Below are 15,344 nucleotides of genomic sequence, written 5' to 3' on the forward strand. Positions count from 1 at the left end.
ATTTACAATGTTGTGTTAGCTTCAGGTGTACAGTGAGTCGGTTATACATATACATATATCGGCTCTTTTTGTAGATTCTTTTCCCATATAGGTCATTACAGAGGATTGAGTAGAGTTCCCTGTCCTATACAGTGATGAAGTTCAATCTTAACAGAGGTTCCTCCTTGAGTTGGATGAGCCCTTTGGGGAGTGGTGGTGCTTACGGAGGAGGTTTGTTTGTGAGGCTGCCCCAGGGCCCTGGGTGGACGGAAGGCCTGCGGGCTGAGCTCCACGTCACCACTAACTTGCCATGTAGACAGCATAAGTTGTCCAGTTTTTGGGTTTTCCCACCCCTGGCCTTGGTCTCTACACTCAAAGAATGAAGGATACTTACCTCCACTAGAATTTAGGTCAACCAAAGCATTTGGGGATTTTTGCTTGAATAACTTGATTTGGTTTGCTTTGGTGTCTTTTTTTTTTTTTTTTTGGTGTGTGGCTAGAAGAATCTCAAAGCCTATTTTGTTGGGAATTGGTGAGAGTTACCTAGACTTTTAAAATTGGGTTCCTTGTACATGGGAACTGGGGGAGTTTAGGATGGTGGTATAATCATGATTGGCCCAAACCGAGATGATTCTGTTCAGATGCCTGAGTTCTCCCAATCTTCCTCTTTTAAAGGCAACATCCCTTTCTTTGTCCCTTTTCTCCCCATCTCTTTATTTTTTTTCTCTTTTTTCTTTATAATCTTCACCCCAAGCCCATGAGTCTCTGTGCTTGCTGGTAAAGTTGCGGTAGTGTTAAGCTGATTGGGTAGAAGAAATTGTTCATGCCAGCCACGCTTCCTGAACAAGGCACCTCTGGGGACTCTAGCTCAGCCCTAAAGCAACAGTCGATCCACTTAGTATGAAACCGCCAATGGTTCCCAAAATCCACTGAGAATTCAGAATGCGCCATCTTTTCGTGGAAATACCCACGACCGCACGACCGAGCCATCTCCTGGAACCACCCTAGGAAGTGCTGAGTCTTCTTTGCCTCCGTGTAACCTGTACCTTCTCTGCCGTTCTTTCATCCTCCAGGGGCCTGTGGCCTCAGACACCCATCTTAACCTCCACTTTCCCCAGGTTTTGTCTGGCAGCCTCATCCTGTGCTTAATCCCCTCCTTCACTGCAGGACATCATTATCTTAGGTTAAACTCTCTCTTTTTCCCACTGTTTTCCTTCACGTTAATGTAATCGCATTCACCTCCAGGAATTCCCAAGGTCAAGGAGGGCCTCTGGCCCACTCTCGCCTTGCAAGGCCCCGTCCTCCCCTGCTCCCCAGTGCCCACCCCCCATTCCTCCCTCTCTCAGGCAGCCCCATCCCCCTACCTTTCCTTACAAACCCTCCTGTTATAAAGTCAGCCAGAGAGAGGAGAGTGGCTTTCAGGATTGAAAACCTCATGGTCTGAATTCACGTGGGTGAGTTTATCCCATTCTCTTAACATCACTAGGGTGTTTTACTTTTTGTAAGAATATTTGCTTTTTAAGTTCTGGTTCTGTGGTGTGAAACACGCTCCAAAGTCTGGCTTTATTTTTAAAACAACTAGTCCCTGAGGAGCCCAGGGCTTAGATGTCCGGGCTTGCAGGACTGCCTGTGGGGGAGCCTGGTTGCTGCCATCAAGCCTGTCACCAGTTTGGCAGCCCAAGGCTGGCCCTCCTCCGCCCAGCACACGTTTCAGGGGGTAGGTTCGGGGTCACGGCCCGCTGCGGCGCAAAGGTCAGCCTGCCTGGCGCTCCCAGAGCAGCTGTCAGCCTTGCTCCGCAAATGGGGACCTGCACGACCTCTCACGAGCCTCTGTGACGCAGATGTTTTTGGAGAAAATGCCAGGGGTCTGTTTAAAAGTGCTGCTACCAAGCAGCCAGATTTCCAGAGTTAACACTTGGGATTAAGGCCGTGCCCTGCTTATCAGCCAGGCCCTTCGTCCCCTGCAGCCCTTTGTGAGCTTTTCAACAGCTGTTTCTGAAAGTGACCTCTCCCCAGCCAATGCTTTTAATACTCCCTGCAAAACTTGATCTGCTTATGAAAATATCTGAAGTGAACTGTAGCCTGGAAGAACACGAAGCCTAGAAAAGGGTGGCGAAATTGAGGTAAAAGGACACAAAGCCCAAACCCAGGGATCCTCTTAATTCCTGAGAATTAGAAGGCCTGGAGGGGCCCAGCCGCCTGGGCAGGGGCTGAGGGTAGATGCCCAGCGTGGGGTTAAATATCATAGTTACTTCTCACAGGAGAGGCAAAACTGCGAAAAGTAATGCGGGATTACACACACTCTCTCTTTGTTTTTACTGAGGTATATTCGACGTGACGTTATATTGGCTTCAGGTGTACAGCATTGTGATTTGATGTTTGTATTTTATGCTCTCTCTTGTACCGACTAATATATGTAGGCGGTATCTAGCCTCCTCATGATGTGACTGAACGGCGTAACTACAGCAGAATCTTTTCCAATACGCAGCCTTTCCTGTTTCTCCATGTTCGTTAGTCCTCAGTCTCCTGCTTGGTCCTGGCCACACTTCACATCAGAACTCACCTCATCACCCGCACCCTTGCTTAACCATGACAAAGGCAACTAGGAACTGACATCACGGGGCTTTTCTTTAAATACTTTCAAGTACTTTCCTTTGAATAAGTCAGCATTATCCCTTCAGTGTTGAAGAATGTTCCTTTGGCTAAAGTTATTTGAGTGGTTTCTCTCAGGGCTTTGTAAAGAAACAATCCAGAGACAATTAACCCCAGGGAGGCATTGGGAAGGAGAATGTAATTTGGCTTTCTTCCATCTATGGCTGTTTGAGACATCCCGCTGTATATCTGACTTTTTTCTGTCTTTGTTTTTTATCTTCAACCTGCAGGCTCCGCCGTCTGGCAGCTCATTGCATCCTTCCTGAGGCTCCCAATCTCGGGGACTCACTGCATTGTTGGGGCCACCATTGGATTCTCCCTCGTCGCAATTGGTACAAAAGGTGTGCAGTGGATGGAGCTGGTCAAGATTGGTAATTGCCATTTTCTTTCACTTATAAGCAGGAAAGCTTACATTTTCTAGAGTAAGTGTTATTAAAAGTCACCGTTATACTTTTTTCTTTAAGTGTTAACGTTTAGAAGACCTATATGGATAGGTCTGTGAACGTTTTCCCTTAAAATTTCTGTTAGCAGAGATTGTGGACTGTTATGCAGTTTTTAACTCCAGATGCTCTTTTCAAATGCTACATTGTCATCCAGCTTTGAAAATCAGTATCTGTTGTTCACAGGGCATTTAGAAATTTATCTGGTTGAAATCAGTGTGTAGGCAGAGAAAAACTGGGCCCTGGTCCAGGAGTCAGAGTTCCTGGTGATGCGGAAGCGTGGAAGTGAGCCGAGTGCTCCTTGCCCCACTGCATCCAGGAGACCCCCAGTCTGCCTGGTGCTGCTTCTGGGTTGGGGGCTGCCCAGTGGGGACTGTTAAGAGGGGTTTGACGACCTGCTTCCTGGGTCTGACTTCTTCAGTAAGGGGGAAGTCCTTTCAGCCCCCTAAGTAGCAACACGTCCATTGTGAAAAACACTCTCTCTCGCCCATCTCCATCCTTCTACGAATCATAGTGGCCTTAGGAGGCCTAGGATAAGCGGATCCCCGAACTGCGAGCAGGACACAGATTGCCAGGGAACTCTGCTGACCCCAGGAAACTCGCCTGACACCCCAGGAAACTCACCCGAGGTCCCAGGCTTCTAGAACAGTGGTGCTTCATTCTGGCTGTACTTTCGAATTACCTGGGAGAGCAATTTAAAGATATCAGCGCCCAGACCCCATTCCAGACCTTTTAAATCAGAATTCTGTGGGTGGACCCAGAACGTAACTAGTTTTTGAAAACTCTGCAGATGTTTCCAGTGTGCAGCCAGAGGCTACGGGATGACAGTACCAGGCTGGCCTTGGAAGTGGAAAGGGAAGGTGGTCCAGGGATGGGGCTGCACGAAGGGCAGGCAGAAGGGGCTCAGTGGGAATCAAAGGAACCGTCGTCGGAGGCCGGAGGTGGGAGGTGGTGTGTGTGCCGTGGCCTGAGGTCTGTTTGTGAGGACGGTGACCCCTATGTGGAGGTCAGTCTGCCAAGGCAGTGGGTTTGTTGGGTTCTGAGTCAAGGTGAACAGTTCCAGGAATGTTGACTAATGTATGTGCTATATGTTGGTTATCACTGTATTATATAAATAGGACCTGAATTATGTAGAATTTTAACATTCATTAGATTTTCTTTTGATTATTCAGTTGCTTCTTGGTTTATATCTCCGCTGTTGTCTGGTTTCATGTCTGGCGTGCTGTTTGTACTGATCAGAAAGTTCATCTTAAGAAAGGTAAGTGAGGCTATTATTTTTTAAATTAAGTTTTAGACCTAATTTTGGTTCTACTCAATAGAAATTAACAGTGAGGGGGTCAGAGGAATAATTGTTAAGGCACAGCCCCCTGAAATTGGAATTAGACGTTATTCAAAAGTAGGCAGGAAGAGGTGGGTAGCGTGCCCAGGGGCTCCCCCAGAACCAGCACTGGACATGAGGTGTCTTGCCGTACGACTTAGTTCATTGGTCAGCATTCTTGGGCACTGTGCTCACACCTCAAAAAAGGAAAGATCATTATTTTGTGAACAGTAAACAGAATAGAGGAAGATAGTGTTATGATTTTGAAATTAACTAGCACTAAAAACAGCTGGAGAATTTCTTTACGCAAGTGTAAGGTGTTTTCTGTTTTTTAATGGAGAAAGGAAACTTCAGACACTGGTTTTCTTCCTATCCTTGAGGATAGGATAAAAAGAAGGAAATAACACCTACGGGGGCGGGGGGTGTGTGGGTACATTTTTATCAAAAATAAAATGAGGTGAAAATGGAAGCTTACTGAGATCAGTATTCTCGGCAAGAAACAAAAAAAAACCTTGGTTACGTTTCGATTTGCCCGTCAAGGGGCTGTTGTGTTTCGTAAGCCCTGCTGCTTGCCTTTGGCTGCTCCACACACGCGAGCACATCGGGACACGCCTGCCTTCACCCGTCTCCTTGCTTGAAGACACAGGTCTTCTTCTAGGCGGGCTCAGTCTCTTGGACGGTCACAAACTCACCAGCCCTTCTCCGGGGTCCAGCTGTCCTAGGACCCAGTAACATCTTGGAAGGTGCCACCCACTTTTGCCCCCCCTGCACCCCCGTCATCTGCCCCCCCGCCAGGAGTCACTTCCCAGGTTCTCCTGCCCCAGCCTCCGCTTGGGTACGTCCCTCTGTATCCCCACACGCTCACTGCCTTCTTATCATTGCAGTCGCGTCGTTGTGCAGCAATTTATCTCCTGCTTGGCCCCCTGTTCGCTATTTGACCGTAAGATCTGTGAGAGTAGAAACCATGACTGTCTCTTCGCATGCATAGACGGCGCCCAGCGCTGCTTAGGCCCTTCAGAGACACCGGTTGAACATCTGTTAAGAGAGAGGGATGGCTGCTTGGATGGGGGGCAGGTGATGGGTGCAGAGAAGGAAGGAAAGGAAGGAGGGAGGGAGGGATCGAGACAGGAGGAGGAACGGAGACAGGTCTCAATGAGACAGCTGCCATTTGCATTTTAAGAATAGGTTATTTGGGGCTTCCCTGGTGGTGCAGTGGTTGAGAGTCCACCTGCCTATGCGGGGGACACGGGTTCGTGCCCCGGTCCGGGAGGATCCCACATGCCGTGGAGCGGCTGGGCCCGTGAGCCATGGCCACTGAGCCTGTGCATCCAGAGCCTGTGCTCTGCAACGGGAGAGGCCACAACAGTGAGAGGCCTGCGTACCGCAAAAAAAAAAAAAAAAAAAGAATAGGTTATTTGAGAAAACATAAGGTGATTCAGTTACAACACGCAAACTGAAGACTTTACGCCTTCAGGAGTTACTGGTTGGGAGTCTTTCTGTAGCAGCCGTCATCCCCCAGAAAACAGCATTTTGGAAGCGGAGGCAGTAGGCATGTGAGCATCTCAACGTTTCGTTTTCAGTTCAGCCTGGGTTCCTGTCCCAGGTCCACGGCAGATCGGGAGGTGATGTGCCTCGTCCCAGGCTCCTGCCCATCCCTTTGTACCTGTTCCTCACCTGCCCTCCTGTGACTGTGGCTGGGGCTCCCATGCGGCTGAATCACCTTCCACCCCAGCTCTCCCTTTCCTGACATCTCACTTCCATTCACCTCAGACCTCCTGACAAGTGCTGGTGGCCACTTGAGACATGGCAGGCGGGTTCTTGATGAGTTTACAGTTCTGCAAACGTACTTGATTTGCACACGTTTGCATTTGACAGTAGGAACTGTCAACTAGGAACTGTGAGATAGTCTGTGCTTATCCTGACTTCTGTAGCTCGCGTCAAGCTTAGACCTAATTTTCCTTTTATCCTGGGTGGGTCATAGACTCACACCAATGTACAAGAGTGTCTTACATGGTCATCAGAAATTAGCCCGTGTTTGAATTATTTAAGCAACACCATGTCCTCCTCTGCGTCGAGGAGTTCCCGGTTCATATTTTTGCTTCAAAATCCTCTGTAGATCTAAACCCTCAAACTCTATATTTTTCCTCTGTAAACTCTAAATTTCGAATATTCTCCCAGGTGTGACTTTGCCTAAAACACGTGCAGTACTGTTCTCGCTGAAATATTAGATTTCGGAAGTGTTGTACCAGAAGCCTAAGGTTGTAAAAAAATGTTTTCTTAGACAAAGAACCCACAGTTCTTTTCACTTTTTAATAGTTGAAGGTGGAATGCTCCACCTCGTGAAAGGATTCTGAAAGTCATAGCACGTGGTCCTGTATTTCCTTGCTTTATATATTTCAGCACAGCAAACCCGGATCGTGTCACGGAGTACCATAAAATCTAGTAGTAATGCTGTGGTGTTGAAGTCATTTGACTTTCTCAGGGCATCCTCAGAGGGTCAGGCCTCAAAATATTTGCTGAAAGTGGATTTTTGGGCCAATGTGAATGTAGCTAGAATAGTGAGTGCTCCGGGTCAGGGCTTTAGTCCCAGAAGCTGGCCTCACCAACAGCCCTTCTCTGTCCCCACATCTGTCACCACCTCATGTGATCCCAGCGCACTAATGCGTCTGCTGGTCACCATCATGGGCCCCTTGCCACAGCACTCGTGTAGGAGGAGGGTCAGCCCAGGTCAGCGCCGGGTCTGGAGGTGCACACAGCCCGCGGCAGGGACAGGGCTTTCCCGGAAAAATGACTTGTGTCATTTTGCCTGTGCTGCCTGCAGATGCCCCTGGAGTCCTGACCTGCCCCCTTATCTCCTTACCCCACAGGAGGACCCCGTTCCCAACGGCCTCCGGGCGCTTCCCGTGTTCTATGCCGCTACCATCGCGATCAATGTGTTTTCCATCATGTACACAGGAGCCCCAGGTAAGAGCCCTCGGAAGGTCACGGCCAGCAGGTGGTGTCAGAGTCCAGCGGCGGTGGTGGATTTGTTGGCCAACAGTCAGAAGCACTACTCACAATCGTTACTCATTACGGAGCAGTGAAAAGAGTAGGAGATGCCTTTACTTGTTATAAATACTCAAGAGAGATGTGAAGTACACAGGCAACAGACTTCAGGTTAAAAAAAGAAAATTGAAATCCCCCTTGTGCCTCAGATTCCTGGTGCTGAGTCGCAGAACATGATCGGACAGCCTGAGCCTCCCTGAGCTGGGGGGGCCCCTGGAGGCAGGGGGGAGCTCGCTTAAGCAGTAGGTCACCACCTTGGGACAGTCCGGGGCGGGGCTGTCACGTGGTCCACAGCACAAACATCTAACCCCCCCGGAACTCCTCAGACCTGTGAGTCCAGGGACTAGAGCCCTGCCGTTCTGGTTCTGCGTTTCAGATACTGGAACCAGTGATGACTTTCTTTTCAGAATTGCTCCTTTTCTTCCCATTCTGATGTCTTTTGTTCTTTCTTTTCAAGGATTTGGGGTGGAGCAGGGTTAAAAGTTCCTTTCTTTTACGTTTTCAGTGGGTAAAGAAGAACTTACGTACAGTACTGTCATTTGCATAACATTCCCGTGTGGAGGAGGTGGTTAACTGTTCTCACTCACCATTTCCATGCGTATCTTGGTGGAGAGGGTCCCCCATTCCTCTCTGTGAGATGTGCCTCTTGCAGCTAGATCCTGAACACGTCCATTGCTGTGGGATGGCCAGAGTGAGCAGAGATGTTTGTGTGTGTCGTTTTCCTTCTTGTTAATGTCCTTTAAGGATTAAGATTCAGTTACAGGCCATATCTGATTAAAACCTCCCTCTCTCTGTTCAAAAGATAAAGTTTCTGCTAAATGGTGTGTCGTATTACAGTTGAAAGCGCCCTCTTCCCAAATGGGGGAAATCCTTATTAATTTCTCCAACCGGGTTTTCTCAAGGCAGTGTTTCTCGGATTGTATAGCCATACCTAATTCTATGTTTGTGTGCTGGGCTTTCAGACTCTGGGTGAAGGGAGGGGGCGTGAAGCACCACAGTGGCTCTAAGTAATCTGAAAAGCACAAGGCTGAACGTCACGGTGAGCTGGAGGGAGATGAAACCCTAGCCTCAGATGACAGCGGCCTGACGGCCCTTTGGGCTTGATCATTCACGGAATATGAAGTGTGTTTGTCACAGACTGTTTTCATGATCCATAACAAAAACACAGAGGCAGAGTAACAGCAGTTGCGTCCCATGAAGTTGAAGCTCACCCCACCCCAAGTCTGTGAATCTCACGAAGCTTCCATGTGGTGCTGGGCGGGGCCCGGAGCGCCAGGTGGGAAGTCAGCCGCAGCAGAGAGATGTCTTGTCCACCTGAGCCCTTGTTCTTAGTTCTGTGCAGGCTCTCAGAGCCCAGGGTAACGGAACAAAAAGCCTACCAGCCGTCAATAGCCAGACACCTCCCGGGCTAGTGATTTAAGAGATTAAACAAATGAAGCCCGGGGTGCGAGTCCTGGAAGTGGGAATTGGTGTAAATGACAACCATTTAGTTCTGTTTCTGCATTTTTTTTTTTCCTAGCCTCTATTCTTCTTGCTCCCTGGTTCTCGGTCTGAATGTCAGAAGACCACAACTGTATGATTTTTATTAAAATTTGACTTTTCCCATACTTACCTATTTTTTCCATCACTTCTTTTTCTCATCTTTTGCTGCAGTTTTATTGCAAATTTGCTAGAAGAATCAGATTACTAAGGGACTAAATTCTAGAGAAGGGCTTCCCTGGTGGCGCAGTGGTTGAGAGTCCGCCTGCTGATGCAGGGGACACGGGTTCATGCCCCGGTCCGGGAAGATCCCACATGCTGCGGAGCGGCTGGGCCCGTGGGCCATGGCCGCTGAGCCTGCGCGCCGGAGCCTGTGCTCCGCAACGCGAGAGGCCACAACAGTGAGAGGCCCGCGTACCGCAAAAAAAAAAAAAAAAAAAAAAAAAAAAAAAAAAAAAAAATTCTAGAGAAAATGAAACTAGATAATGGATGAGGCAACTAAGGATAATGTAAATACTTCATAGAGAAGTTGTGAAAAATAAATAATAAACGCTTTTACTGAGCTGAGTTTTACACGAATTAATCCTTTGTGTCCTCTGAACTCCACTGGGAAATTGGCAGTATTGCTAACGCCCCCTGCCAGGTGGGCAGCAGGCACAGTGACGCTGACTGAGTGCCCAAGGCCATATAACTAGTCAGGTGCAGAAGCAGACGTTAAGTGGGTAGCCTGGTCCCGAGCCCCAGTTATATGACATTCTTCTGACACACGGTGGGGCGGGGGTAAGACACGCAGTATCTAGTGCCTGGTACCTAATGTCGCTGTTAATGATGATCAGAATACACTCAGTCAGAAAAGGACTTTGCTAATGTCTTGGCTTCTGGGGAGTGTTTATGGGATGTTCAATAGGTGAATCTAAATCCTATTTTTATTTAAACGTCTAAGGTTAAAACTAGACATTAATTCCATCCTATGGTCATCTGTAGCTGTGGCGTCATTGTTGGGGATAGGGTTGGGCTGGGAAGAATCACTTCCCCAGTGACTCGGTCCTCTGCCCCTTTTAGAACTTGCCTACATTTCTGCCTGTTGGAATTTATTCTTGCTAGTCCTTTTCTTTCTTAGAACGCTTCCGTTCAACACACATAGGCCCCAGAGATAAAAGGAAAGAATGAAAAGTTTGCTAACAAAAAATAGTGGCAGCATTCACCTTACCCCGTTTCAACTTTCAGAGATTCTGATAAGTAGCCTTTTTCTAGATGGACGTGAATTCAGTGGGGACCCGTGGGCTGTTGAGTTACAGGGTTCTGGTTTGACTTCCTCTGTTCCTCCTCTCTAAGTTATTTTGAAGTTGTTTATATCTTGAGCCTAGCTTGATTTGTTTTACTTTGCGTTTGACATGACTTTTCTCAAAAGTCATCCTTCGGAAACTGAGTTGCACTTTAAAAAATTGTCTTTGCATTTTTGTCCTTTAAAAAATAATTTGCAAGCAGCAAAAATAACTTGAGGAAAATAAAGTACTCACTTGGGTTGGCTTAGATAGAAGCCTGAAGTTTATTTTTAAGGAAAGTCTTCAGCTGTACAGGACCTGTTTTTTGTTTAGCATTTAAAGAACAAACGCTGAGGTTCATGGCACACGGCTTTGAAGCGTCAGAGCAGATCAGCTAACGAAGCTTTCTAAGTCAAAGTGTGGTCCCTAGACTGGCGGCATCAGCGTCACCTGGACACTTGTCAAAAGTGCAGATTCTCAGGCTCAGCCCTAGACCCGATGCACCAGAAATGCAGACCAGCAGTCTGTGTTTACCAGGGAGACCCTGGGTGATTGGATGCATGTGCATTTAGTGGACCCCTGCCCTCACCACCCCTTTATCATAACCTTTTACCGTAAACGCTGCTGCCTTATCACGGTTCTCATGCAAGGGGTGCTCTTCAAAAGCTCTAGCTAGCAACCTTTGCTCACTCCTTACTAGCAGATGAATTCTCAGACTTAACCAGGCCTGGTTTCTGGCTTCCCCAGAGTGGTCTGCACCTGAGATGGGGCTGCCTCCCCCTCCTCCTCCATCTCCTCTTCCTCCTCCTCCCCCCTCTCCCCTCCCCTTCTCCTCCATCTCCTCCTCTCTTCTCTCTCCCTCTCCTCCTCCTTCTCCCTCCCTCCATCTCCTCCCCTCCCCCTTCTCCCTCCCCTCCCCCTCCTCCTCCCTCCCCTCCCCCTTCTTCTCCATCTCCTCCTCTCCTCCCCCTCCCTCTCCTCCTCCTTCTCCCTCCCTCCATCTCCTCCCCCTCCCTCCCCTCCCCCTTCTCCTCCATCCCCTCCCCCTTCTCCTCCATCCCTTCCCCCTTCTCCTCCATCTCCTCCTCTCCTCCCCCTCCCTCTCCTCCTCCCTCTCCCTCCTCCTACATCTCCTCTTCCTCCTCCTCCTCCCTCCCTCTTCTCCTCCCCCTCCTCCTCCCTCCCCTCCCCCTTCTCCTCCATCTCCTCCTCCTCCAGTGGCAGCTCTTCTGGTCCAGCCCCCTCGAGGGAACCAGAGCATCAGCCACCCCTCAGGTCCCCACTGACTCGGGAGAAGGAGCTTTGTTCCCAGAGGACCTCTGTGTTCCGTCTTAGCTGTAGAGAATGTTCTGGGCTGTAGAGAAGCTGGACGTTGGAGCTTCAGTGATTCCCAGCCCAGGGCCCTGGGTGGGGAAGGCCTGGGCTGAGAAGATTCTCCAGTATCACTGAGAGCTTGATTCAGAACAGAGTGATTTAAACTCACTTCCTTCTCAGAATTATTATAAATGAACCCTGGTTTGAGAAAGCTGGTGCCATATGCATAAAAAAAAAAATCCCAACTATAGGACAAATTAGGAAATAGCATTTTTGAATTTCAAAACAATGCTTCATTTTCTTTCTTTCTTTTTTTTTTTTTTTTGCGGTTCGCGGGCCTCTCACTGTTGTGGCCTCTCCCGTTGCGGAGCACAGGCTCCGGACGCGCAGGCTCAGCGGCCATGGCTCACGGGCCCAGGCGCTCCGCGGCATGTGGGATCTTCCCAGACCGGGGCACGAACCCGTGTCCCCTGCATCGGCAGGCAGACTCAACCACTGCGCCACCAGGGAAGCCCAATGCTTCATTTTCTTAAAGTTACCCCAGGATTCCTTTCACATAGGGAGCTCCTCTAATGCTTGAGCATGTTGATCTAAAACAAAACAAGAACTAGAAACTTGATTTATCAGGGAAGGGAGGACTAGTAAAAAGTAATTCTACAAATGAGGCAGACGTGTGTCTGTGTGTGCGTGTTACTGTGGAAAGATGTCCATAATATATTGTTATGTGAGAAATGAAGGCACAGAAGAATATATACAGTGTGATTTACATCTATTAAATTTAAGGAAAAGAAAAAAAATTCTCACAAACACTCTGCACCATATGTTTATGTCTAGAAAATGCCTGAAAAGATACACACCAAATAGTTAACAGTGTTACTCTGGGAAGTGGGTTCCGGAAGGATGGACGACGAGGAATTTCCACAGTTGTACGTGATACGGTTTTATACAGCTGATATTTTTATTTTTAATTTTTATTTTATATTGAAGTATAGTTGATTTACAATGCTATGCTAGTTTCAGGTGTACAGCAAAGTGATTCAGTTATACATATATATCTCTATTCTTTTTCAGATTCTTTTGCCATATATGTTATTACAGAGTATTGAGTAGAGTTCCCTGTGCTGTAGAGTAGGTCCTTGATGATTATCTATGGATGATATTTTTATAACCATATTATTATTTTTAAAATTAAACCCGAGAGAGAGAGAAGAGAGGGTGCAGGAGAGGCTGATGAGTAGTGTAAGGGAACTAATATGGGCTAAAAAGCCTTCCTGGTTTTACAGAAGCTTAATTTATTTTATTAGATTCTAACAATGATTGTTACATATGAAAAGCAAGAGATGTAGCAAAGTAATAATGACTCCAGAAGACTGTGTTTCTAAAAAGTTCTCCGCTTTTCCTCATGTCACTTGGATATCCTGATCTTCGGGGGATTTGGGAGAGAGTTGCAAGGATGCTTGTGGTTAGAGCTAAATCACTATTCATCATATCTTTGCTGTTCAGAAAATGAAAGAGCTTGAGATGAAAGGCCATTTAGGGGCTGGAGTGAGGCCTGGGCTTGCGAGCGCCCAGTGTGGGCTCCTGGCAGCCGCTCTTGGCCGCGGGGACCGGAGCAATGCAAGCCGTGTCCTACTTCGCCTTCCACGGGGTGACGGTGCCGGGCCTCAGTGCCCTCTGGAGTGCTGTTACCGGAAAACAATTTGAGATCCTCGCAGGAAGGCTGATCAGTGTGAAGTATTTTTGTCAAAAATTTTGTTGTGAAAAGGTCAACCTTGAATTTTCAGGAGAAAAAAAGTTTTCCCCTGGAGGTACGTTGATTCAAAGGCTTTTCCGTGCTGGATTTTTGTATTTAATTGTTTTTTTATCCATGAAAGTTGATTTTATGTATTTAGTACAGCTTAGAGCTGCATCCCGTAACTGTCAGTCTGCATTTCTTATATGCAGGCTTTAAAAGTAAATCCTGGTGTGCTTTTTTTTTTTCACGTGTACAGTTTCAGGTGTCAGTTTTATATATATATATATATATATATACACACACATATATATATATATATATATATACACACACACACACATACACACACACACACACACACACACACATATTCTTTTTCAGGTTCTTTTACTGTAAGGTTTAACCTTATAGGTTATTTCAAAATACTGAGTATAGTTCCCTGTGCTCTACAGTAGATCCTTATTTATATATTGTAGTGTGTATTTGTTAATTCCCAAACTCCTAATTTATCCCCCCACTTTCCCCTTTGTAACCATGTTTGTTTTCTGTGCCTGTGAGTCTGTTTCTGTTTTGTATATACTTCAATCCTGTGCACTTCTGATGCTCTGTTAATTTACTAAATTGGCATAATAATTTGGTAAGACCCAAGTCCTGTCCCCGTTCTGTTCCTCTCTCCTCTCTTACTCACCATGGATGACTGCCCCCGCTTTCCTGGTTCCTTTGCTGTGCTTCACACCCTTGGTTTTTCCCTCTGTCTCCCACCCCTTCCACCCTCAGTGATGTGTGGAGCCCCTGACCTCCCGTCCAGTTCTTGTGACTCAGAGGGTGGCTTCGGACCTTCTTGGCCACTTCCCAGGCCAAACCGATGGTGAAGGTAGTTGTGATGGTGAAGCTTCAAGGGTCAGGTGACATTGTGGCTTAATGTCTAAGAGAAGCATCAGAAGTCGTGTAGCCGGCCTCAGTTCCTCCCTTTCGGATGTGGGTCCTGACACCCTCCAGAACTCACGTGACCTCTGCGGAGAGCGTGGAGACGGGCCTGGAAGGAGCACGCACGTAGAGCAGCCCTGCCCTGCCTTGTCGTGAGCGCTGCTCGGCAGGGAAGGAAGCAAACGGGGCCTGGGGGCAAAAGTATTCACTCGTTTAAATATTCCTATATCCAGCTCCCAAACTGCATCCCCTCCCCAGAGTACCCAGAGCTCGCCTGTCTTAGATCAAGTTAACGCAGTGAAGCCAAAAGTAGCCCAAGTAACAATTTTATCATCAACGGAACCAGGAACCACCAAGGAAACCGTGAAACCTCTTCAAAAGCCAAGTGTTTTTAAGCTGTAGTTGGTGTTGATGTTCGTTCGTCAGTTTGATGTTGGTAATTAACAGTTACCACTCGGCTAGCAAGAACCAGCTCTGGAGTGGTCTTTTACCACATGTATCAGACACTGGCACGAAGACATAAAGCAGAAGCAGGAAGCCGTGGCCGTGAGCGTGGCCAGTGAGGTCAGCCTGAGTGGTTCTACAAGCAGTTCCAAGCCTCGGGTCCGAGGCCACAGCCGGGGCTGGAGCGGGGCTGCCGGGTGCCTCAGTACAGCCCTGCGTGGGGCCATATGCTTTCTGGTGTGATCGGGCATTTGAGGGTGGAGCGGCCTGACCGCTGAGTGTCTGCTGCCACCAGTGGCCCCTCCACTGTACTAAGGCTGCGTGATCTTGGATTTTTGTTTTTTATATTTATATATGTTAATTCTGACTCCCCAGTTAGAGTATTAACTACCTGTTCTCCCTCTTACCATTACCAAAATGTCTAATAATACCTTACCTGAGTAACTGTAAGTTGGTTTGTATGTATAGAGTGGCTAACAGTGTAACTAACAAAGGCTGTATCATTAGAGATTTGTTTAAGAGCAAAGTTTTAAATAGTTCACTCCTTTCAAACTTCGAAAAAAAGTTTAACAATTTACAAAAGCGTGTGCCCATTATAAATTTTCAAAGTTAACGGTACAAAAGTATATGTAGTGAGAAGGGAGAGCCCCCTCCAATTTCTCATCTCTCCACAGGAGGAACCACTGATTCTTTCCAGAACGTTTTCTGTCTATTCACACAAATGGTAGGAGTGTATGTGTGGGGTT

The 15,344-nt window shown here is 47.5% G+C and overlaps 1 protein-coding gene across 7 annotated transcripts in view; it reads left to right on the top strand.

Moving 5' to 3' along the window:
• SLC20A2 (solute carrier family 20 member 2) overlaps positions 1 to 15,344 on the top strand; it is a 104,634-nt gene that overhangs the window by 59,382 nt on the left and 29,908 nt on the right. For all 7 annotated transcript variants that reach the window (XM_060136597.1, XM_060136602.1, XM_060136598.1 and 4 more), the window contains 3 exons: positions 2,862 to 3,002; positions 4,244 to 4,329; positions 7,257 to 7,353. In XM_060136597.1, the coding sequence (XP_059992580.1) occupies positions 2,862 to 3,002; positions 4,244 to 4,329; positions 7,257 to 7,353 (324 nt within the window). The remainder of the gene's footprint in view (positions 1 to 2,861; positions 3,003 to 4,243; positions 4,330 to 7,256; positions 7,354 to 15,344) is intronic.

The sequence above is a fragment of the Lagenorhynchus albirostris genome, chromosome 21, assembly GCF_949774975.1.
Source record: "Lagenorhynchus albirostris chromosome 21, mLagAlb1.1, whole genome shotgun sequence".
Lineage (NCBI taxonomy): Eukaryota > Metazoa > Chordata > Mammalia > Artiodactyla > Delphinidae > Lagenorhynchus > Lagenorhynchus albirostris.